Source organism: Musa acuminata, chromosome BXJ2-4, assembly GCF_036884655.1.
Source record: "Musa acuminata AAA Group cultivar baxijiao chromosome BXJ2-4, Cavendish_Baxijiao_AAA, whole genome shotgun sequence".
NCBI lineage: Eukaryota > Viridiplantae > Streptophyta > Magnoliopsida > Zingiberales > Musaceae > Musa > Musa acuminata.
In genome coordinates, this window is record NC_088341.1 from 2,385,001 (window position 1) to 2,407,744 (window position 22,744).

General features: G+C 39.9%; 4 protein-coding genes and 1 pseudogene across 5 annotated transcripts; 4 read left to right on the plus strand and 1 right to left on the minus strand.

The window, feature by feature from the left end:
* Nucleotides 1-1,024: 1,024 nt before the first annotated feature.
* LOC135609455 (cytochrome P450 CYP72A616-like) lies at nt 1,025-3,748 on the plus strand (annotated as a pseudogene).
* Nucleotides 3,749-5,469: 1,721 nt separating this feature from the next.
* Nucleotides 5,470-5,835, minus strand: LOC135609308 (transcription factor PAR2-like). Its single transcript, XM_065102416.1, has one exon. The coding sequence runs from the start codon at nt 5,833-5,835 to the stop codon at nt 5,470-5,472; it is 366 nt and encodes a 121-aa protein (XP_064958488.1).
* Nucleotides 5,836-8,515: 2,680 nt separating this feature from the next.
* On the plus strand, nt 8,516-9,633 carry LOC135608895 (uncharacterized). The gene has a single exon (XM_065101950.1). The coding sequence runs from the start codon at nt 8,585-8,587 to the stop codon at nt 9,446-9,448; it is 864 nt and encodes a 287-aa protein (XP_064958022.1). The 5' UTR covers nt 8,516-8,584; the 3' UTR covers nt 9,449-9,633.
* Nucleotides 9,634-15,730: 6,097 nt separating this feature from the next.
* Nucleotides 15,731-20,359, plus strand: LOC103980213 (probable receptor-like protein kinase At2g42960). 2 transcript variants are annotated; one of them, XM_009396531.3, is made up of 8 exons: nt 15,731-16,333; nt 16,833-17,508; nt 17,630-17,734; nt 18,684-18,806; nt 18,952-19,122; nt 19,262-19,391; nt 19,629-19,838; nt 19,943-20,359. In XM_009396531.3, the coding sequence occupies exons 2-8, from the start codon at nt 16,841-16,843 to the stop codon at nt 20,072-20,074; spliced, it is 1,539 nt and encodes a 512-aa protein (XP_009394806.1). In that variant the 5' UTR covers nt 15,731-16,333; nt 16,833-16,840; the 3' UTR covers nt 20,075-20,359. The 2 variants fall into 2 exon arrangements, with proteins under 2 accessions (XP_009394806.1, XP_064958826.1); XM_065102754.1 differs by lacking the exon at nt 18,952-19,122 and having other exon boundaries at nt 15,839-16,333.
* A 509-nt stretch (nt 20,360-20,868) lies between these two features.
* LOC103980212 (large ribosomal subunit protein P2A-like) lies at nt 20,869-21,684 on the plus strand. The gene is made up of 3 exons (XM_009396530.2): nt 20,869-21,032; nt 21,135-21,364; nt 21,464-21,684. Exons 1-3 carry the CDS (start codon nt 20,945-20,947, stop codon nt 21,488-21,490), a joined length of 345 nt encoding a protein of 114 aa, XP_009394805.1. The 5' UTR covers nt 20,869-20,944; the 3' UTR covers nt 21,491-21,684.
* Nucleotides 21,685-22,744: the final 1,060 nt, after the last annotated feature.

Consider the following 22,744-nt stretch of genomic DNA (forward strand, 5'->3'; position numbering starts at 1 on the left):
GTGTCTTTGGTGATTTGATATGATATTGTTATAAAAATATACTTTGCTTATAATATTATTCAAACAAATATGAATTGATATTATAAAGATTATAAGATCTCTCATATTTACAAGTTTACAATGTTAAGTTTGAAGTTTTGTATGGATATGAACTTATGGTAAATAATTGATTTTATAATTATAGTAAATCTTGCTCCTATGGGTTTATAGGTGATTGTTAATGATTTTTGAGTTGCTTTTAGGTTTTATAGAATTATCAAGTGATGTGTTGAATGATTATAAACTATACATATATGTGTATAAAAATTTAATTTTTTTGTGTCTTCAAATTTTATCTTGGATAGTGGATTTGGCTTGTGAACAGTCGATAAAAATTGTTTGATTTAAGATAGATTCATACTTCTTAAAAATTGTTTTGGGAGTACGACAAAGGTGTAATATAATTCTCAGGTAATTTTTTTTACCTTTCTTTTTATAAAGCTCATGGTATAAAAATAAATTGAGGAACATAGGATTTAACCTAATTAATTTTTACCAAAATTTAATGGTAAGTGTTTTACACATGATAACCTAACTTGTACGAGCACGACGATGAAAGACAAATGCTAAAAGAATATTTTGCTTATGTCTAAAAATATTTTTTCAATAAATTTTTTTATAAAAAATCAAATCGAGATTAATTATTATTTATCAATATTACTATATCCTTATTCGATCATGAGCGCTCATCATGAAGATCGATTGCATAGCGTATATTCGAGTCAACCTGAATTTTCAAGTGAGTGTTGAAATCTTTCGTCGATCATATTAGATTTCTTATGCACACTACCTCTGAATCGATATTTTTTCCTAATAACAACTAAATTATTGATACAGAATTTTTATAGCATTTCTGGACGCTAGAATTAAAGATAGAGTGGATGAGTCTCACCTTGAAGAGAAGAGAAAGCTCGGAATGATTGCTCAGCTAAACAGATAACTGGATAGACCAATGGTCACACCATTAGAACCCCTCATCATGTACAAGTTTCAGTTTGAACCGGCATTGTTAAGATAGAGACCACAAGAAACAAAGTGTGGTGGTCCGGCTGTTTATCCCTTCCATCGCACACGGCCTGGAAAACCAGCGCCGATGGCGACGGTCGCGACGACTGGAGTCACGCTACCTCGAGATCAACTGGTTCACCATGAGATTAGCTCGCGCTACAGGAACTAAATCCACCACCGGGACGCTGCAGCCTTCTCGCGTCTTCCTCCCTGCCGCAGTATCCCATGGGGCTTTCTGTGTCGGTGGAGGGGCTGTGGAGCTTGGGATGGGTGCTGCTCTTGGCCTGCGCGGTGTGGACGCTGAACTGGGCATGGTGGAGGCCCAGGCGACATGAGCGCTTGCTCCGGGCGCAGGGACTCCGAGGCACCCCTTACCGCTTCATCCGTGGCGACATCAAGGAGGACCGGCGCCTCCTGGCGGAGGCGCTCTCCAAGCCCATCCCCCTGTCCCACCACATCATCCCTCGCGTCGCGCCTTTCCTCCGCGTCGCTATGAACGAATTCGGCAAGTGCTCTCGGCCGCCGCTGTCTCACTCCCCCTTCTCCCTCTTTTGCTTTGCCAACTCCCAGTGTTTCAGCAAGTTGTTCGATTCTATCGGTGACCGATCGATAGATTTCTAAACCTTTCGCTGTGTTATGTTCAATTCGGCGTCTCAAACTCAGGCAAAACATTCTTTACCTGGTTCGGGCCTGTGCCGCGGGTGATGATCATGGACCCGGAATTGGTGAGGGAAATCCTATCGAACAAGTTTGGTCATTTTGAACGAGCAAGTCTAAGCCCCCTCGGACGAGCTGTAGCTTCTGGGCTTATAAGCTATCATGGGGGAAAGTGGGCCAAACACCGGAGGATTCTGAACCCTGCTTTCCATGTCGAGAAGTTAAAGGTAATCCATGATCCATGGTTCTCCACTTAGGACACATCTCAATTCTAGCTTGCGGGTCATACGATTTTAGATAATTCAAATGCCTCTTACTTTGTTGTAATTCGCAGCGAATGTTGCCGGCGTTCTCTGCTTCTTGTGGTGATCTCGTCGGCAGATGGGAGAATTTGGTCGGCCAGGAGGGATCCTGTGAATTAGATGTTTGGCCTGATCTCCAAAGCTTCACTGGAGACGTCATTTCACGCGCAGCTTTCGGTAGCAGCTATGAAAAAGGTAGACGAATCTTCCAACTTCAAGTTGAGCTAACTCAACTCGTCTTTCATGCCATCCAGAGGGCGTATATCCCTGGTTACAGGTGATTTCCTTCTCTCCCAAGTTTCAGTTGAAGAACAAAGACTATTCGCTTGCAGACATTCGAATTTTTGCATTTGCCACCATTGCGAGATCTGTTTTGTTGCTGATTGTTGCCTGCAGTGCAGATTTCTGCCTACCCCACAGAATAACAGAATAAAAGCGATTAATAGAGAGGTTCGATCACTTCTACGAGGTATAATAAAGGAGAGACAGGAAGCTATGAGAACTGGCGAAGCAACCAACAATGACCTCTTGGGCTTGTTGATGGAGTCCAATTTACAACACTTCCAGGAACATGGGAACAAGAATGCCGGGATGACTTCTGATGAAGTGGTTGAAGAATGTAAGCTATTTTACTTTGCTAACATGGACAATGGTGGTGCTGAGCATGCATCCTGAGTGGCAAGTAAGGGCTAGAGAAGAGGTTCTACAGGCCTTTGGAAAAAACAAACCAGACTTTGATGGCTTGAGCCACTTAAAGATTGTAAGTATTGTTCCTGCATCAAATTTGAGGAGTACACTTCCAAATGTTTGTCTCTGAGATTTGATTGTGTGGTCTGAACTAATTATGTTACTTATTAGCATCCTGCTTTCTATAAAATCCAAGCATTAGGCAATGTCCATCTCAAAATGACATTATAGTGCTGCATTACAGAAAACAAATTGTTGTATCAATTCTCAGCCTGTTCTTTATAGCATTTGCATGTTTCGAGTAAGATGTACTTGAAATCATTTGCAACTATAGTATTGCAGATTTTTCTTGTTTCTGTCCCTTTCATCAGAACATATCATGTTAATCTAGCATCCAAACAATTGAGAATGAGAATGAAAGTATCATCTAAGTCCAAACTTTATTTGGCAGGTGACAATGATACTATATGAGGTTCTGAGACTATATCCACCAGCAATTCTGATACAGAGGATAGCATACAAGACAGTGAAACTTGGAAACATAGTTTACCCACCAGGAGTATTGCTCATGGTGCCCATAGTTTTCATTCACCATGACCCGGATCTCTGGGGCAAAGACGCAAGTGAGTTCAAACCAGAAAGATTTGCTCAAGGGATCGCAAAGGCATCTAAAGACCAAGTTGCATTCTTTCCGTTTAGCGGGGGCCCTCGGGTTTGCATTGGTCAGAATTTTGCGTTGCTTGAAGCAAAAACGGCTTTGTGTATGATTCTTCAGCAGTTTTCGTTTGAGCTCTCACCGGCATATACTCATGCTCCGCGCACGTTTGTAACTCTTCAACCTCAACACGGTGCTCGATTGAGGCTGCACAAACTTTTAATCATCTTTATACATTGATCATTCTGTTGGTCAAGGACTTGGTTGAAATGATCGTTGCATATGAAATTGACTATAGAACAATCTTCTTGTGTAATATATGGTGATCATGTAAAAGTCATGTACATAAATAAATGCTAAAGATCAGTTATAATGCTAAGTATGAGACATTCTATTTTGACTCATCAGTATCAAAAAGTTGTGCTAATATTGTAGAGAGGAATGAATTGGTCAATCCCAGCAGCTTCAAAGGTGAGTCATTCTGTTCAAGGCTTGTTGGATCTGTCTAACAGAGAGAGATATCAGTGGGATATACTCCCATGCCCTTGTATATGGAAAAGCTTTCTTGATGCTTCACTGCTTTTAAATTTGGAATTGTTCCAGGTCTTGTGGTTGAAATAGTAAGATTCTTGTTACCATTTGAAAGCTATTTCTTCATTAATTGAAGGTATAATAAGAAATTTCATACAAATCACCTATACAAATTCGGTTGTCTTGCAGATGGGTTTTGCATTTGGCAAAAATGCAAGCAGCATAAGATATTTTTCTTTGTTTAGGCAAAATACAAATGAACAGTTGTCAAGGCCATGAAGAAGGGAATGTTACCATATCAAAGAACCTGTAGGAACGCCAACAAAGACTATGATCACTTCATGTATTTAGATTACTGGAAACTGGGCAACAATTTATCACAAGGCTATCCATTTAAACATAAGTAAAATCCACATTAATTGTCCGATCTGGTAATCATAAAACAGTAACAAAACATGATGTAGTGTGTCATCATCCTGTCTTGGAGAAATCTGTACGAGCGTAAGGGATCCCAGGGAACACTTACATGGCGGGCCGAGGCAAAAGAATGATGCGCCCATCGAGGGGAACACCTTGTGGCTTGGCCTGGAGCGGAGAGGGAGGGAGTGAGACCCTCTTCGGTGAGATGCCTTACGACGGCGGAAAAGATCAAGACGAGAGAAAGCTGCGGTCCTACTCAGGCTTGAACGTAATGAGATTGTGAGACCTATGAATCTTTCCGACCTTTTCATGCACAGCTTTTCCTGCTTCCCTCACCTTCTTGCCTTGTATGTTCAGTGAGGTCCACTTCGAAGGACATGACTCAGTTGCCGGATGCAGACAGTGAAAGAAGCCATGGTATTGGCTCTTGTGAGCTTCGGCAGTGGTCCTCTCGATGCTTGTTCTATAGGTTAAGGGAAGCCTGTCTTTTACCTACTTGTTAATTGAATGGGATATCTCGGTTTAGAACCCTATCTAATCTTCTCCTCAGGTTCGGATCTGATATTAATCGGCATCACCCGACCTAATAAGAAAACTAAACTATTAATTGGCATCACTTCGAAGAACAAATTTAGGTGTCAGTTGACAAAAAATACAGAATATTGAATTTTTTTTCTTAAAATTATAGATGGAAATTAACAACGAAAGGACGTCGAAACTGTAGCTAAAGTTTAAGGAGTCATCAATTAATGAAAATGTTTACAAAAACGCAACAGAAATTTGCATCAAAATTTTGATGATTATTGTTATAATATAACTTCTTGATATAATTTATCCAAATACTTAACAAACACTAAAAAAAATAAAAATAACTATTTATTGCCAAATCTCTCATTTTTATGGTTCTTAGAAGGAAGGAAATAAAAAGTTGGGAGCAGCTCCAAATTCTGTATGGAATCAATTCGCCACCATTTTGTATGAATTATTCCATTCATCATCGTCATCAACATCTCATTTCGTTCATTTATTTCTTATAGCATTGTGATGTTACATGATACACGAAGCCATTTCACAGGTTGAACGTATTACTCCTGGTGACTTGTGGGTAGAGAGGGATGGATGTCTCCTATATGAGTGAGTGAGAGAGAGGAAACATATCAAGAACAACTCTCATTTGCCCATCATCCTCTTCTCCCTCTCCAACCCATCAAGCAAGCATGACATGGCCCTCATCGCGCTCACCTGCCCCTGAAGCGCCTCGATGTAGTCGGCCGTCTCCTCGAACAGCCGCTCCAAGCCTAGCTCCTCTCCTCCAGGGACCAACCTCTGCAGTGCTCTTACCCGCGTCTCGATCTCCGCCGCGTCGTCCTCGATCTCCCTGACGCCCAAATCCTCGAACACATTTGACGAGGTCGACAGTGCTGCGTTCTTGCACCCGCAGCCAGTTATCCCTTCCCTCTGTAGGAGGCGCCGGCCGAGGGCGCGGCTCCAGTGACGGCCGCGGGAGGACCGAACGAGCCCCATCTCTGCCGCCATCTTTATCCGATGACTTCTCTCGGCGAGGCTGGCATTGACATGCTTAGAAGAGAAGACACCATGGGTGCTGTGGTTGTCCATGGAATGCAAGTTATCTTGTTGTGCAGCAGGCAAAGAGAGAGAGAGAGACACACACACAGAGGTTGGAGGCATATATATAAACTAAGGAATCGGAGAGTAGAGAGGGATGGAAGATAACGTTGCTGGATTGGGATTTATGCTCAAAATAAATGTCACTTGCTGGCATTGGCTCGCTTAGATTCTGGCTGGAGACACTGTGCAGCAGAATGTGTTTTGTCGGGGCTTTTGCTGGGGCTAATGGCTGGGCTCAGTTGGTGTTTGCCAACTGTGTTTGGCATCTGGAAGTGCTCAACTGCATCATAAAGGGGAAAGAGAGAGAGAGAGAGAAGTGCGTCATTGTTTACGTACTAAGCCTTCGGAGCTCGCTCGATGGATGTGATCGCTTGTTTGCGTGGACCAATCTCAAACCCTGTGTAAGTGCTCCCTCTGGCTTTCCGGACTTCACTCCCGTCCGTCCATGTGACTGCTATGACATCTCCCACATGATGGCCGCACAATTCACAGTTGAGTGTCACCCTCAACACCAACCCAATACCATTTCCGGCCTCCACATGCGTCGCTGAGGCCACGACAGCCGCTCGTCTGAATCCCAGCGGTGGAGGCAGACCTCTAACAAAGCCAAAGGAAGCGGTTCGAGACCTGCAGCCCGTATTAGAGACATGGCAGGCACATGCCATCACATGATGCCATGAACCTACCGCCCATGTGCTGCCGGGTGATGCAGGCACCGGCGGTGCTCCCTGAGCCGACGAGGAGGAGAAGGAAGAAGAGGGGGGTTTGAGCCGCGCGCCCGCGGGCGAGAGAACATGCATGGCGGCGGCGGATTCCATTCTATAATGCACACTGTGCATGTGGGCAGGAGGCCAAGCGACTGGCCGTGGTTTCTTGGTGTCTGGTGTTGTCGGCGAGAGCTTTTATTGCTGCTGCTACGCTCCTTTTCGCGGTAGCTTCGTGCTTCCGGCCTGCTTCACCCGGTCTCCGTCCTCCATGGCAGGTGCTCGTGGATGTTGCATGTCAGATTAAGTGGTTTCGATCTCAGGGATTGTGAGATTCGGACTACTTCCTGTCATTTCTCGGCAAATGCTTAAACCCAAAGCACAGGAAACGCAGATGTCTTTCGTCTTCTTGAAATCCGAAGCATGAAGACGAGACACTGGTCGATTTAACAGGTTCCTGATGATGTCTGTACACAACTGAGAAACGCTTTAACGAGTTGATGGCTCCTTAAAGAAGAATGTCCAATCTCCAACCATCTTAAAATGAAGAAAGCAGCGAGTCTGGTTAGACCGTCTTACTGTTCGGTGGCTCATGAAATGGATCACTACTCACTCGGTCCTTGTGCGGACGCTCGCTCTGTCGGTGAGATGAGTCGGAAATGACGAAATAGGAAAAAGGAATACTCTATTAGATCAAGACATCAAAAAAATAAGCACAACGGGTGACGGTGACAACTATTATTTACTTCATGCAATGCACGACTCAACCTTACACAACGTATGTCTCACGGAACCACGTGGATATTTTCGTATGTAAATATATCGACGGTGGATCATAAATAACTCTATTATTGCGAAGCTCCCACAGGTTACACACCCGACCAGTTGCCAGCTTTATCCTACCAATTGCCAGGTCACATTAAACACGCAGCCCACTCGACTCCACGCAAGACCCGATCCCAAATTACGTCAAAGCCATCGAGACAAAATGGATATTTTATATTTATTTGCATGTAATGGGAGGACAGTTTGGGTATTGTAATATTACATGCGTCATCCTTGAATCTCACAGTCTCCGATCTCCCCAATTATTTAATATTTCTTATTCTGGATTAAAATATCTATCTTCATAAACCATGTATTTTTTTTAGAAATTTTAATCATTTCCTATCTTAATATCCCAAATAAGATATTTATTTTAATCATTTTTTGAAATCTTCAGCTATAGGTGGGTGATCCTACTTTTTCTTTAATTTAATTTTCAAAATATTTTAACTGGTATTATCGCTTAATGCTTCATGAATTTTTGGTCGTATGAATGCATGATGCATGCTCAGATTCAGTTAATTATTTTAACCTTTAATAAACTATATTTAGAGTTTCGTATATAATATTCATGCTTTTAGTTATCAATTTTGATTGTTTATTAATGTTCATTTGACTGTTTGAATAGAATTTTAAGCCCAATTTATTGAATTTCATGCCTTGTATTTAGATTAGTATTGATATTGTTCTAAATTTTGATAATCCTATTTCTAATCGGTTCAAGATAAATTGATATTAATTCAAGTCTGATCCTATTCATTTTAGTTTGGTTCGAGTCGAATTTAAATAATTTCACTCCAATTCAAGCCAGATTTGAACAATTTCAGTTTAATTTAAATTGAATTTGGTGATTTCATATTGGTTCAGCTTAAATAATAGTCGGCTCGGTACCCTCTAATTATTAGTTTAATCAATTTAAAATATTTTTATTTTATATTATTTGTAAAATTTATATTTAATTAATCTTTGACCAATATTTATAATGTATTTTTCTTAGCATATATATATATATATATATATATAACATGGGTGAGTATTAATTAGTTTGGTGTCCAAATTGAATCTCGAGCTTTCCTATTAATTAGTTTGGTGTCCAAATTGAGTCCTGAGCTTTCCTAAACGTGTCGATGGACATAGAGGAGCCACACCTCTCCTCTCCCGCCGCCACCTCCACCTCCACCTCCAACTCCAACTCCTCCTTGGCTGAAGAAACCGGCATCAACACCGCCGCTTCTACTTTGACCATCCTCACCCGTATGACTGTACTCCTCACGCTTGTGGCCATCTCTCTTTGGGCAAACCATGAAGCCTCCATGAACATCGACATATCCATCGTCAATTCTGCGGTTGGATCTCGCGCAGGCCGCCGCTTCGACCTCAACTTCGTGTCCAACGGCAGAGCCAATCGGATCGTTCACCACGCGAGTCGATTCGTCGAGCAAGCTCTTTACCCTGAGGAAGCCTATCCTCGAAAGCCGATCAGCCACATAACCCTGCACCTCGCCAGCAACGATCTTGACTCGGTCACGTCGGTCAACCCGGGCGCCGGGTCCGGCGACTACACCATCCATCTGAGCCCGAGCCTCATGTCAGAAGCCGACGGGGACGGCGCCTTGGCCTCGGAGGTGCACCGGGCGGTGGCCCGGCTCATGCTGTGGGACGCGCAGCAGGCGGCCCCGTCGCAGCTACTGGAAGCCGAAGCTGACTACCTCGCCGTGGCGGCGGGCTTCCCTCCGAGCTCTAACAAGACGTGCAACGTTTCTTCATACTGGTCTGCCGAATTCCTACAGTACTGCGAGGTCCGGCGGAACGGGTTCATCGCGAGGCTGAACCGAGGAATGAGAGAGCGGTGGTCGGAGTCGACGGTGGACGACGCGTTGGGCTCGCCGGTCCGGCAGGTGTACACCGCGTTCCACGCGCCGGAGACAGGTTACGTCATGGAATCTCTCAACTCCACGTCGAGTTCGGCGGAGGTGAGGCAGGCCACGTGAGCTAAAGAGAGAAGGCTGTGATGAGAGGGTTGGAGTCATTCACGTTTCATGGAAGGCCTTAGCTGGGAGCTTACCGGAGACAGAGCGTGCAATCATTAGCGCAAGTGGACATTGTAAATTGATGCTATTTGTAATTCCTTTCTAAAAATAAAAATAATTGAATGGAGAAGGAAATCTGTTTATTATGTGGCCATTGATGGACATATCCATCTTTCAAATATAATTTTCGAGAGTAGATGATTTTTTTCTTGAAAAGTAATAAAAAAAGGGTGCATTATTGAGGTGTCACAACTTAGGAAAGTGATAGCACATTAGATGTCATGAGAATGCCACCGATGGCCTCTACTTGCAAACGAGAGCTTAGGTTTCCTCTACGCAGCTCCAAGGAAGAGTCAACGATACCTTGCTTCTGTAGAACGCGATTTAGTTCCATAGAATGTGTGCATGAGACCAAAGGTCTTCGAGGAAACCTCCAAGTTGGCACGTTGATTGAGGTATCAATCGTCAGTTTCACTGCAATCGAGTCCTTTTCGTATTCAAGGAACGTAGACATGGAGTATGTTTCTGCATATGTTATGTATGATTGAAAATAGCTGACAGAAGAAGGAAATAAGGATCTATCTATCTATCTATCTATCTATCTATCTTGATTCGTTTACTTTGTTTACGGGAATCAATCCGAATATATAGCACTACAGTGAATGTAAACATAGTTTATTATAATATAATTTAAATACAATTCAAAGAGCACTGCTAAGTATAGGTCTCCTGTCATCTTCCCTCACGATCATCCTCTGTTCTTCTCCGCTGTAGATCTAGTGATCAGGATCTCGTCTACTGGCTCTGTTGACAGCCTCTACACGCGACAGCAATCGACGAACCTTCTCCGCCTCACCGCCGCTCAGCGCAGTCGCCGGCGACTCTGGTCGATCGATCTCCCTGATTCCTCTTAATCCCCTTGCTGCCCCGTCGCTGCAGCAACAACAGCGTCCTCTCGTCGGCGTCTTTCTTCACCGTTCAACCCCCCCTCCCGAGCGGCCATCTCTCACCACCGCAGACCAAGAGAGCAGGCAGTCACATCCTCCCACCGCAGGGAGCCTCCCGACTGCCTTCCTTTTCCCACCGTAGGCGGCCTTCCGACTGCCTTCTGTCGGCCACTCCTCCTCCCACCGCATGCGGCCTCTCCTCCAGGAGAAGGGAAGGTGTTTCCTCGCCGGCTTCTTCTGTGGCATCATCACCTTCTGTGACCCACCGTACGAGCGCCGTGGCCCCACGGTCGCTGCTGCCAATCTGCCGACGATCCCACCAAATCTCTTGCGCTGCCCAATCATCCCACTGCTCTCATTCTTCAAAGACCTGAACTGAAAGGCCAACATTCGAAGCCTAGAGCTCAAACCCACCGATCTAGCTGGATCAAGTCCCTCCTCGAACTCCTGAAATGACTGATCTACCCTTCAACACATCATATCTCTCAATTCAAATATACATCATGTCCTCCTCCAACTCCGAAGATTCGGTTATTGTTTCATCCAAAAATAACTTTTCGTCTCAACTTAGATAATTTATATCCATTAATATCATTAATTAATACTCTTTAAGCACACAAAATATGATAATTATATATCTTAATGAGTATAATTTACTAACCTCTATCTCTTTGGATATGATCTATAGAGTTATATTGATGACTCTTTCTGTTATTCATCGTAACTAATTCAAATATTATGATAACCAATCTCAATATAAGTCATAATAATAAACTATGATTACATTAAAATCATCTTATTTAACAAGCTATTCAAGCTTTAATTATTAGTTTTATATCATCACTAATCTCTTCATGTAGCATAATACATGAAGCATTATAACATAAGTATGGTCCAAATTAGAGATCATTTTTGTTAATCACTCTGATAATCTAAGAGAAAAGTATTCTTACTGATAATATTCAAATTTTAAAAATTATTATAAATGATTTAACCTTGATATGTTATCTTTGAGCGAGGAAGAAATCATCGTTCACACTCTTAATTATCTTGGTGACTCATTAATGTCATTTTAAAAACTATACAATAAATTGCTTCAGCATGAAACATATCTAAAGCGTAAAGAAAGAAAGACAACATTGGTAATTAAAAAGACAACACCAGTAATTACAACTCAATTCAACTCTTTAAGTATGATGGTAACTCTAACCCGAATTACTCATGAAATAACTTCAACCCTAATAATCATTATCATGATTTGTGACATTATAATAATAATCAGCAAAAATTCATTTACCAACTTTATGATAAAGTTAGACATATGACAAAAGTTTATCGATATTAGTTGAGCTTAGTATAACACCCGATCATAACTAGTCCAACTACTCATCTACGTAATTGGATTGTTAATTCAGGTGCTTTACGTCACGTTATCTTTGACTAATAAAATCTTTCTATAACTTTAATTATAGTAGCAATGAATATATCAGCATCATGGATGATAATGAAATCCCTATCGATTCTATGATACTTAATTCATAAACAATCAATTTTAAATTCGATCATATTTTGTATGCACCTCACATAAAAAAGAATCTCATTTATATTTTTTAATTTTATAAATAAAATAATAATTCTATTATGTTCTTTCTTGATACTTTTCTTAGAGGAAACATTGGTCCAAGATCAAAATAAAGATAATAACTACTAGTGACCGTAGCTAGTAAATTCACAACTCATCCTACCAGTCGCCCTTATCTTTATAGCTACTATAATCGATGACATCATCACTTTCATCATCCATCGTTCTCTATTCAACAATAGTTAATCTCTTGCTTATTCGCTTCTAATTTCTAAGTTAATAAAAGTTGTTACTCGTTATGACTTTTATTTTAGTAATAAAAGTCACTAATTATCTTTTAGAATATCATCAATTTCTTGTTCCAAATCACTTGAAATCATTTAGTCTAGGGTCCTACCCCGATTATTTTCTTTGATAATTTTAGGTTTTATATTATTTTTTATATTATTTCACTAAATATGCCTATATTTATCCTCTCAAATAAAAATATGGAGATACCTCAATCTTTGATCATTTATAAAAATAATTAAAAAATTTTCTAGTCCATCATTAAAATAATATATTCTAGAGATAGTGAATACCAAGTCATAATAATTTATCTCTCAACCTATAGTATAGATTATCTTAAATCATCACTATACACACCTCAACTGATTGGTACTACCAAATGAAAACATTATCACCTGGTAATCTCATCCTCCTATGACCCTCCATGCCACTCTCTTTTTAGTCGAGTAGTTTTTAAATAGTTATTTACCTAATTAACTAGATGCTCAACTTAACCCTGTACATCAATCACTATTCAAATAATTTTTAAAAAATTCTTAAACATAAACTATAGGTATTTGATTGTTTATGTAATTCTCGGCATTATCCGTATAAGTTGACACCAACATCCAAATTATGTATCTTTATTAGATATTCTCTTAAACATAATATCTTTTGATCATCAAACGGATAATACTTTTATATCATAACATGTTATATTTGTTAAACCTAACTTTTCCTTCCAAAACCTTTTACTTTGGATGAGGAGAGCCAGCTGTCCATCCTTCATTAGGTTTATGTGAGTACACACCAAACTCCCATAAGATTATTTCTATGTTTCCCATATCAACAAGTAATCATTCTATATATTTCTATTCTCTTATTACTTTTGTTTAACATCAGCATCATACCTCTTCCACCTACTAATAAGTAATTTCACATCAACTATATTATCTTTCTTAAATCAAATCCTATCAATGGGAACTCTAAAAAAATAAGAACATTATTGTAAGATCTACCATAAAAGTTGAGTTTCATGTCATTACCATCACTACGGTAGAACTCAATTTGATCATCAATTTACTTCATTAATTTGACATCAACTCTCAATCCACTCTAATAATTTATTATGATAATATTGGTGCAACCTATATACTCCAATTCAGTATTTAACTTTTTGACACATATTACTATCAATTTTCACTTTAACATAGATTAAAATGTTATATATATTTTTGATCAACTAGTAGACTCCATCACAAAACCATTTACTCGAAAAGTGTTCTAGTTACATTGGTCAAAGATTAGAATCACTGATAGAAAAAAAAAAAAAAGATCATTAATAGAAGTAAATAATGATACAAATGATTGATAAAGAATTATATTATGATCTCACATTAATTCATGATTTGAATCACCTTGATTCATGCAGGGGAATCAATTGCTGTATAAATATACAATACCACAGTGACTGTAATCATAATCTTTTACGATGCAATTCAATAATATATACTGCATCCAACGTGAGGGTTTTTCCCTTACGTGCTTTTCACATTTGACGACGATGAGGGGTTAAAAATTTTAATATTTATTAAAAATATTGATATGTATGAGAAAAAATAAGAGAATAATTATATAGTGCTAATGATCGAAAGAGTTAGGTTATTTGTATATACTGGTATGACCTATGAATTAAAAACTTAAATATTTGGATTAAATTGGTATATAATATTAATTTTGATCAATTTAAACTCATCATTATAAATTACTGATATGAATCATATGTAAATAATTTGATCAAAACGAGTCCATATTTAAAATTTATAAAGATTGAGATGAGATGGACATAATAACCATGGTGAAGCTAAAAAAAAAAAAAAAAAAGAAAGACGAAAAAGTTTGAGTCACAATAACCATAGACAAACTATAATTTGATTGAACGATGATGAGTCATGTAGTAAAAAAATAATCGCACATATAAATATCAGAACGAGTTGAAAATATTTACTTATATGAGATAAAAAAATTGATAAATTAAAATAACAATGGTTATATATATTAACTATATCGATTCAAATTCATCATCTTATATTTCCTATTGAACTATAGTCATTAGTTTGCATCTATTCCTGAGACAAATTGGTGACCAAAATGATATCTTCGACATCGATTAATTGTGGTGGGACAAATTAAACAAGTCAAATTAATTAGCTATCGAGACGATAATAGCAGGCAAATGTCACAATGTCAAGTGGTGTTTGCTCTTCTATGGGATACAGTTTGGCACTGCTGTCTCTGATATAAATATTAATTACTCTGTCAAAGCTTAACTTACCTACAAATAAACAATGAGAAATGTCGTGCAGCGTACGAGTGATTTGGCTTCATCCAAGTGAAGGGCAAAATCTGTCTGTGCTCATCAGGTCATGCCAACCAGCATGCATGCCTGGATGTGAGACAATTAATCTCACTCAATTGGAAGTTTCTTTTGCATGCATGTTTTCCTTTTGTAACATTTGTTTAGCCATTATCTATCTTTTAAGATAGATGGATAGAGGATAAAGAGGAATGCATATTAAATGGGTGAAAAGAGAAAGATAGTGGAGAGTCCCAAGTATAGGAAAGGAAGAGAGACAGATCGCTACTTGGAGGGTGCTTGAGAGAGAAATACTAAGTGCAGTAGGTATGTGGTTATAGTTAATCTACAATTAGGTGTTATGTTATAGAACTTTTAATGGGGTGTGTGTTCACAGAGATCAGACTAAATAATGATGTCAAGGTATTCTGATGAATATTATACTGATATGGAGGTATTGATATATCCATATATGACAAGAATCGTATGTCATTTGATCATCAATTTTTCTTGTATGACTTTTAATTACTTGAGAGATTAAAAGAGGATTGTACTAAGTTTGTAAATTACTCGTCCAAGATTAATCCTAGCATACCGACTAAAATAATAATAATAATATAACTCTAGTCAACCTACGAAGACTGCTTTGGCTGTGGTTCCTCACCCCCTTAAGTTTGTACGAGCAGCAGGTTGTCCCATTAGCTAGACTTCCAGCTCAATTTTGCATGGACGTGGGCAGCATGTGATCACATTGCCTTCCTCCCATTCGCCACAGCTCGTAGATTTATAGACCATGTAAACCCAGTGTTATGGTCGCATGGCATACACCATCTTTGAAGTATAAGATGGAGGAAGATGGTAGTAGTAGTTCTGTGTGATGCCGTAAGGGAGACGAAGAAGAGGAGAAGCTTTACTGATGTAATGATATTTGTAGCTCTTATGTTGCCACCACCTCATGCATTGGATTTAGAGAGAGAGAAGGGGATAAAACAGACATCTTGACAAGAATCCAACACTGGCACAATTTGGGCAGAGGAGTTGGAGGATAAAATGGTCCGTTAACAGAAAGATTGCAAATCCTGGATTTGCAAGCTGGATTTGGAGTTTTTGTCTGCTGAGTTGACCTCATCTCTCTCTCTCTCCAGTCTCATCTGTCTCTTTTTCTCTCCCATTAATTAATCTCATGTTTTCTTTGTCTCAACTTTAAATGCCAACTCTGTACTTCTCCGATGCTTTTTCTTCCTTTCCTGTTCTGTTCATCTCCCCATACCTACCCCTTACCTTTGGCTCTCCTCATTGATCCCTCACAGTCTCCTCCAACTCATTCCTCCACAGAATGTGATCTTAGCCCTCCCCATCCTCCCCAAAGCAGAAGCCATCTCGCACCATTTTACCGAACTGACCCCTTCCCTTCTCCCAGTCTCTGAAAAAGGAGCTTTTTTCCCCTCGTGGTTCGGCACTAGCCATTCCTTGATTCTTTATCATTTCTTTGATGCTTCTTTCCTCATTCCAGTCCAGTGGCTTTTCTCTGCTTGGATGCCACTCTAGCTGCATTTTTTCTCTTTAGTTTTGGTTCGGTGATTTTGGGGGTTATTGGCCTTTGGTGTTGAAGCTTCACGCCTTGGGGTTCCGTTTCTTAAAGAAGCCCTTCGCTTGTTGTGTGGAAGATCAGCAAGATCAGACCACCAAAAGCGGTAATCCTTTTTCTTCTTATCGACTGTTGTCTTCCATATACTGCTACAGATTGCTTCATTAGTGTTCATGGTAATATTCGGTGATGCTGGATGGCTAAATATTTCCTTTTCTTTTACTTTCTTTCCAATGTTCTGTCAGTGAAATCTCTCGCATCTCTGGGTTTCTGATAATAAATCTCATGCATGTCAGATGATTTTCTTGAGTATGCAGCGACTTAGTGTCAATTGATGCCTTCTTTTAAGTTCGGATACCAATGTGGACCTTTGTGTTTTGTGCCACTCAAAGATCTGTCTTTTTTTCCCCTTTCTTTCATATATATGCCTGGAATGCATTGTTCTTAGATTTATATGAAGTTTCACTGTAGAAAATGTTGTTTATGATAGGGGATTTATGTCTTGCCATGTAATCCAACTGCTGCCAGATCAAGGGGTATAAGGATTATGACTTTACTGTTATGCAAGTTAAACACTCACTAACGAAGCATTCTTTGAATTACAGGAAAGAAAATGTCATCCGGTAGTTCATTAAATGCTGAATTATTACAGAAGACACCAGTTTTTGGTCTGAGACTTTGGGTGGTGATTGGCATCTGCTTTGGTGTATTAATTGTGTTTATTCTCACTATTTTATCGACATGGGTCACATTCAAGAGAAAGACAAGCAGGGGTTTTGACAACATGACAATCTCACAAATCCCGACTGTGTCCAAAGAGATTACCGTGGACAGAGTCGGTAACCCGTGTGATGCTCAAACTCTTCAGGAACTTACAGGGCCTTTCTTCCACTCGCATGACAAATTTAGTGACACGGAATCAGTAAGGACACTTGCCCACTTGACCATGAGCAAGTCCAGCGATGCTGATAACCTGAGCCACTGCAGCTCTGCCTATCACAATGACAGGGCTGGGAGTTCATATTCTGGTGATGAAGGTAGTACCGGACCCACTAGGAAAACACATCCTGCATATGCATTTGTGGCTGCATCTCCTTTGATTGGACTGCCAGAATCCTCACAATTGGGTTGGGGTCACTGGTTTACTCTAAGGGACCTTGAGCTCGCTACAAATCGTTTCTCTAAGGAGAATGTCATTGGGGAGGGTGGATATGGAATTGTTTATCGCGGGCGTTTGATAAATGGATCTGAGGTTGCAGTAAAGAAGCTTCTAAACAATCTGTAAGTTCATTACTAGCATGTACCATTTACGGCCACAAGCAATTTGATTCATCATCTTTTGATCCACTTGGTTTACGCTATTTCAATGGTTTCTGACCAAGGTTCCTTCTAAGTCATGTAGGGGACAGGCAGAGAAAGAATTTAGAGTGGAAGTGGAAGCCATTGGTCACGTTCGACACAAAAATCTAGTGAGGCTTTTGGGATATTGTGTAGAAGGAATTCATAGGTGAAAACTTGTTATGAACAGTCTATTTGTTATACATTCTTTGTATTTGCTCTATTACTTGATTGGTGTTTCATTTGACTAGAACTTTATATCATTGCCTAAATTTAGGGGATTATAGCTTATGCCCCTAACTCCGAGAAGTTATGGTAAAGCTTTCTTCATCTCCACAACCTTGTGATCTTATTGAACAAAATGGTATATATGGAAACATATACTACAGGGATCAAGTTTCAGCAATAAAAACTGAACTTCTGTCAAAATTATTAAGCACATGAATATGCTGTAACAAGTCAAAAACATTTGTGATCTTGTAAGTTTATTAGCTGTAACTATTAAGTCAAAACAAACTAGTTCATAATGGAGAGTGTGACAAGACATTTTTTATGCTAAGATCCATTTTTATGGATCTTAGAGTACCACTTAAGTTCATAATGGAGAGCGTGGGAAAAAGGCACCAAGTACCATTAAGTATAGCCAAAATCTGTCATCATATGTCAGTGTCATACATCTAACTGCATTTAAAAGTTAACTTGTTGGTCTTTCGGAGATATCTTCTTCATCTCTAAAAATCTGCCATGAGGGTTATTTAATGAAGGAAATGATTTTTTTTCTTAGTATAGTACATGGATCTGAGAAAAATCATGACTTAATAAAAAATGTGTTTTTAGCGCAAGAAAGTGGTGTCTATATGATAATAATATTGTAAATTATTCCATAAATCCACTGTTTGATAAAGCAAACACATCCAGCAAGATCACAAGTAGATTTATCATTTACGATACCTGGCCAGATAGTTTTGCTGCAAAATTTATGCCATTGTTTTAGTACTTGGTACTTACTAAATTGTTTGTTGAAAGAGCAACCTTTTTGCGTACACACAACCAAAATGGATTACATGGTTTTAATTACTTTTTTTGAGCCGATTATGTAATCACCCAATACATTGTAGGATGCTTGTATATGAGTATGTCAACAATGGAAATCTAGAGCAGTGGCTACATGGAGCTATGCGTCAACATGGCATCCTTAGTTGGGAGAACCGCATGAAGGTCATCCTTGGCACTGCAAAGGCGTAAGTCTTGTTTTCAGAGTAAATTATAGCCCAAAATATGCTTTCTTTTTTTTTTCATTTTAGTTTGTGTAAAAGGTCACATCTTAGTTAATTTGTTAATAGTATATTGATGGTTGACCAATTTGGTTACCGGGATGGCTTTCAGACTTGCTTATTTGCATGAAGCAATTGAACCAAAAGTTGTGCACAGAGACATTAAATCAAGTAATATCTTGATCGATGATGGATATAACGGAAAGATATCTGATTTTGGATTGGCTAAGCTTTTGGGTTCAGACAAAAGCCACATTGCAACTAGAGTAATGGGAACATTTGGGTATGTAGGCTATCAGTGTATGCTCCTTTTACTCCCCCTTCTATCTGGTAGCATCAATTTTGCAGATTGACATTGGTACTTTGCAACAAAATTGAAGAAATAAATAGGATGGATGACATTCACTTCTTACAAATCTCAGGTATGTGGCTCCAGAATATGCTAACACTGGACTTCTAAATGAAAAGAGCGATGTTTATAGTTTTGGAGTATTGTTACTAGAGACTGTGACCGGTAGGGATCCTGTGGATTATGGCAGGCCGACAAATGAGGTATAGCCAACAAAGTCTCCGCACTACTTAAATATAACTATAATTCTGACTACTTTCTTCATTATTTATTATCTCTTCTAACATTATGCATGACATGATGAACTTTTTATTTGCATAGAATCTGATGCTTTGCATGGATCATCAACTAAAAGTTCTCACTATGGTTTTGTGTACTTACATTCTTCACCTTGATCTCATAACGAGATTGGTAAAACATCTCTTGCCTTCTACTCCCAGGTGAATCTTGTCGAGTGGCTAAAAATGATGGTTGGAAATAGAAGGGCAGAGGAAGTAGTGGATCCAAATCTTGAGGTCAAGCCGGCTATGCGTGCCCTTAAACGCACACTTTTAGTTGCACTGAGATGTGTTGATCCAGATTCTGATAAGAGGCCCAAGATGGGTCAGGTTGTTCGAATGCTTGAAGCAGATGAACTTCCTTACCGTGAGGTCATAACCTTCCTTCTGGTTTTAATGCAAACTCCATTTGAAATGATTCTGTGTAAGCTTTGAATCCAAATTACTGACATGCACACTCTTATTTTCTAAAAAAGGATAGGAGAAACCGAAGGAATCAGGCGGGAAGCATGGAGATCGAAGCCCTGAAGGAGAGTAACAGTTCGACTGATCTGGAAAATAAAGTAGGACTTGGAGATAACCGGGCATCCGACAGGTTCCAAGCATAACAAGTGTCATTACGCCTGCATGAATTCAGCTGTTAGCATTTTCTCTTTGCTAACGATGTTGAATAGCTCTGTGGCAAACAGTTTGAGATTGACTGGGGAATACAATTTCTGGTTCTTTGGGTACAGTGCTGTTTCTTCTGCCAGCGTGAGTTAGGTGAGACCAAAAGAAGAGTGAACTCATCATTCTGATGTTCCTGAAAACCTGGTCGTGTTGGATTTCCTGTATAGATCTATCTTCAATTTGGATATCTTCTTCTTCATCAATCTAAATACTGTTTATTTGTCTGTTTTGTTCTAATATTTCTCCTCCCCTCCAACTTCTCATATGTCTTGCTGTTTACTCCTTTATAAGAAAGGCATGATCACTCCTGCATTCCTGCTTTAGCATCAACACCATCACAAGCATAACACGTCTTCTGCAGTACTGTGTGATCACCAATCACTGTGCCAAAGCTTGCCTAATACCCAAAGATGCTTGTTTGTGCTTTATTTCTGGTTTTGAAGAACATTAAACGAAGCCCGTGAGATCACAAGCTTATTTATATGAAGCTTGATTTGGTATATGCTAATCTAATTTAAATGGGTCGGATAAGGATCTCTATACTGTCCCTCGAGTCCAACTGGGGCTCCAGTTTTGCGATGTGGTCAGGTCTGACTCATCCAAGTCGAATACATGATCCGCTCGGAGATACGCTCGATCGTGGAACCCGACCCGATAACTCTCGAGACACGTTAAGCTAAAGCAATCTTGCGGTCGCAGCGGACACATTCTAGGGTTTACAAAGGCCTCCCCACCCTCCACCGCCTCCGATCTCACATTCTCGCATCCAACTTGAGGCCTTGGCAGCGGCGGCGGACTCGCAAGCAGAGATGAAGGTGATCGCGGCGTATCTCCTCGCAGTTCTCGGCGGCAACTCTCATCCCTCCGCTGGCGACATCACGTCCATCCTTGAATCAGGTGAGGCCTTGTTCGGTCGCTGGTTCCCTTCTCTTCTTTGAAGCGTCTCAATACTTGTTGGGGTTCACTCGATTGGCTTGGATCTCTGTTGTTGTTGCGCAGTGGGAGCGGAGGTAGACGTGAAGAGGATAAATCTTTTCCTGTCGGAAGTTGAGGGGAAGGACATCACGGAGCTCATCGCCGCTGGAAGGGAGAAGTTCGCCTCGGTCCCGTCGGGAGGCGCCGTGGCGGCCGTCTCGGTCGCCGGCGCTGGTGGTGCTGCTGCGGGCTCTGCCCCGGCCGAGGAGCCGAAGAAGGAGGAGAAGGTCGAGGAGAAGGAGGAATCCGACGACGTGAGCCTCTTAATCCCACTAATTGAGATTAAAACAACAAAAAAGACATCTTTAACTTTTACGGCGATTAATTATTATTATTATTTTGTTGTACTGCAGGATATGGGCTTCAGCTTGTTCGATTGACGGGGTATCGAGTATCTATTTATGCTTAGCTTACTTAAAAATCCTTTGCTTAGATTTAGTCGAGGAAAAGTGGTGTCTTGTTTCCGAATTCCGTCTTATTTAAACTTTTGTGTAAGACTTGAAGAAATATGTCTTGAGTTCACGTAGTGCAACTTTTTCTAAGCCTTTCCCCAATATATTTATCTTATTGCTTCTGTCTTTTACATGTGTGGTTTGTGGAGGTGGGCTTTCTTCAGGAGAGAAGAAGTCTACCTTCTCTTTGCATAGTCTTGGATCAGAACATACATTATTGGCTATTATGCATTTTTTTTATTTTCCTTTTTTAATGTTTAATTTGCTGAGTTTTGTTTTACATCATTGTTGATTGGCCTGTGAATTTACATTTGGATGCTGCTTCAGCTTTCAATTTTTTGTTGATTGGCCTGTGAGTTTTTGTTTTATATTTTTGTTCAATATTTTTGTGTGCACATAAATGTTGCCTCTGATTAGAATTATTATAGTGCACATACCCTAGTATTATGTGCTATATTGTGTCAACTATACTGTGGTGAAGTCCCTGCTGGCTTTATGCAAAATTCTTGCTAGAGGCAACAAGTGAAGGAAATATAAACCCATAAGGTGGACATGGCCAATTAGATATCCTCCTCTATGACAAGGTGAAAACTTGTTCATTTGAAGTAATTTGCATTTAGCTTCACATCAAGACTGCATAGATCACACATGTTCTGATGGATATACCAAAAGCAAACTCTTTGAGAACTAGCGATACTAATCACCTGATCCGGTGGAAGAACTGACCTCTTGGGTGACTTCAAAATTGCTCGAGTCTAATTAAGATAGTGTGTCTATCCACATAAGGCGTGATGACCTCATCATATGAACTTGATTAGCCACTGACTTGGAGTGTCATAATCTCTCGCCTTCGAAATACCTAGTATTGTGTCCTGTTTGATTCGATAAGCCTGAAATCACATGGCTAAAAGTTACTTCTTTTGGGTAAGTAATAGAGAGTGTCTGTGATGGTGGAAATCAGTCAGGATCCATAGGTCACCAAAGCATTCACCAAGTACAATGCTTTCTTTTGGGTACAAGAAGTAAACTGCAGGGAAGTTGTCAATCAATAGGCATCAGAGAATCAGGGTTAAATGTCACATGAATGTCTGCAGTGAATCCTTCTAGAATAGTTTGCTGTTATATATATATATGTAGTTGATCACACTTGAATGAGGTTAGTTTGACACTGGCAGCATTTGA

Excerpts from the sequence above, each read along its gene's own strand:
- LOC135609308 (XM_065102416.1), bottom strand. The coding sequence starts at position 5,835 with ATGGCGGCAGAGATGGGGCTCGTTCGGTCCTCCCGCGGCCGTCACTGG.
- LOC135608895 (XM_065101950.1), top strand. The coding sequence starts at position 8,585 with ATGGACATAGAGGAGCCACACCTCTCCTCTCCCGCCGCCACCTCCACC.
- LOC103980213 (XM_009396531.3), top strand. The coding sequence starts at position 16,841 with ATGTCATCCGGTAGTTCATTAAATGCTGAATTATTACAGAAGACACCA. Across the intron at positions 19,123-19,261 it reads AGAGTAATGGGAACATTTGG|GTATGTGGCTCCAGAATATG; the intron begins GTATGTAGGCTA and ends TACAAATCTCAG. Across the intron at positions 19,392-19,628 it reads ATGGCAGGCCGACAAATGAG|GTGAATCTTGTCGAGTGGCT; the intron begins GTATAGCCAACA and ends TTCTACTCCCAG.
- LOC103980212 (XM_009396530.2), top strand. The coding sequence starts at position 20,945 with ATGAAGGTGATCGCGGCGTATCTCCTCGCAGTTCTCGGCGGCAACTCT. Across the intron at positions 21,033-21,134 it reads CACGTCCATCCTTGAATCAG|TGGGAGCGGAGGTAGACGTG; the intron begins GTGAGGCCTTGT and ends GTTGTTGCGCAG. Across the intron at positions 21,365-21,463 it reads AGAAGGAGGAATCCGACGAC|GATATGGGCTTCAGCTTGTT; the intron begins GTGAGCCTCTTA and ends GTTGTACTGCAG.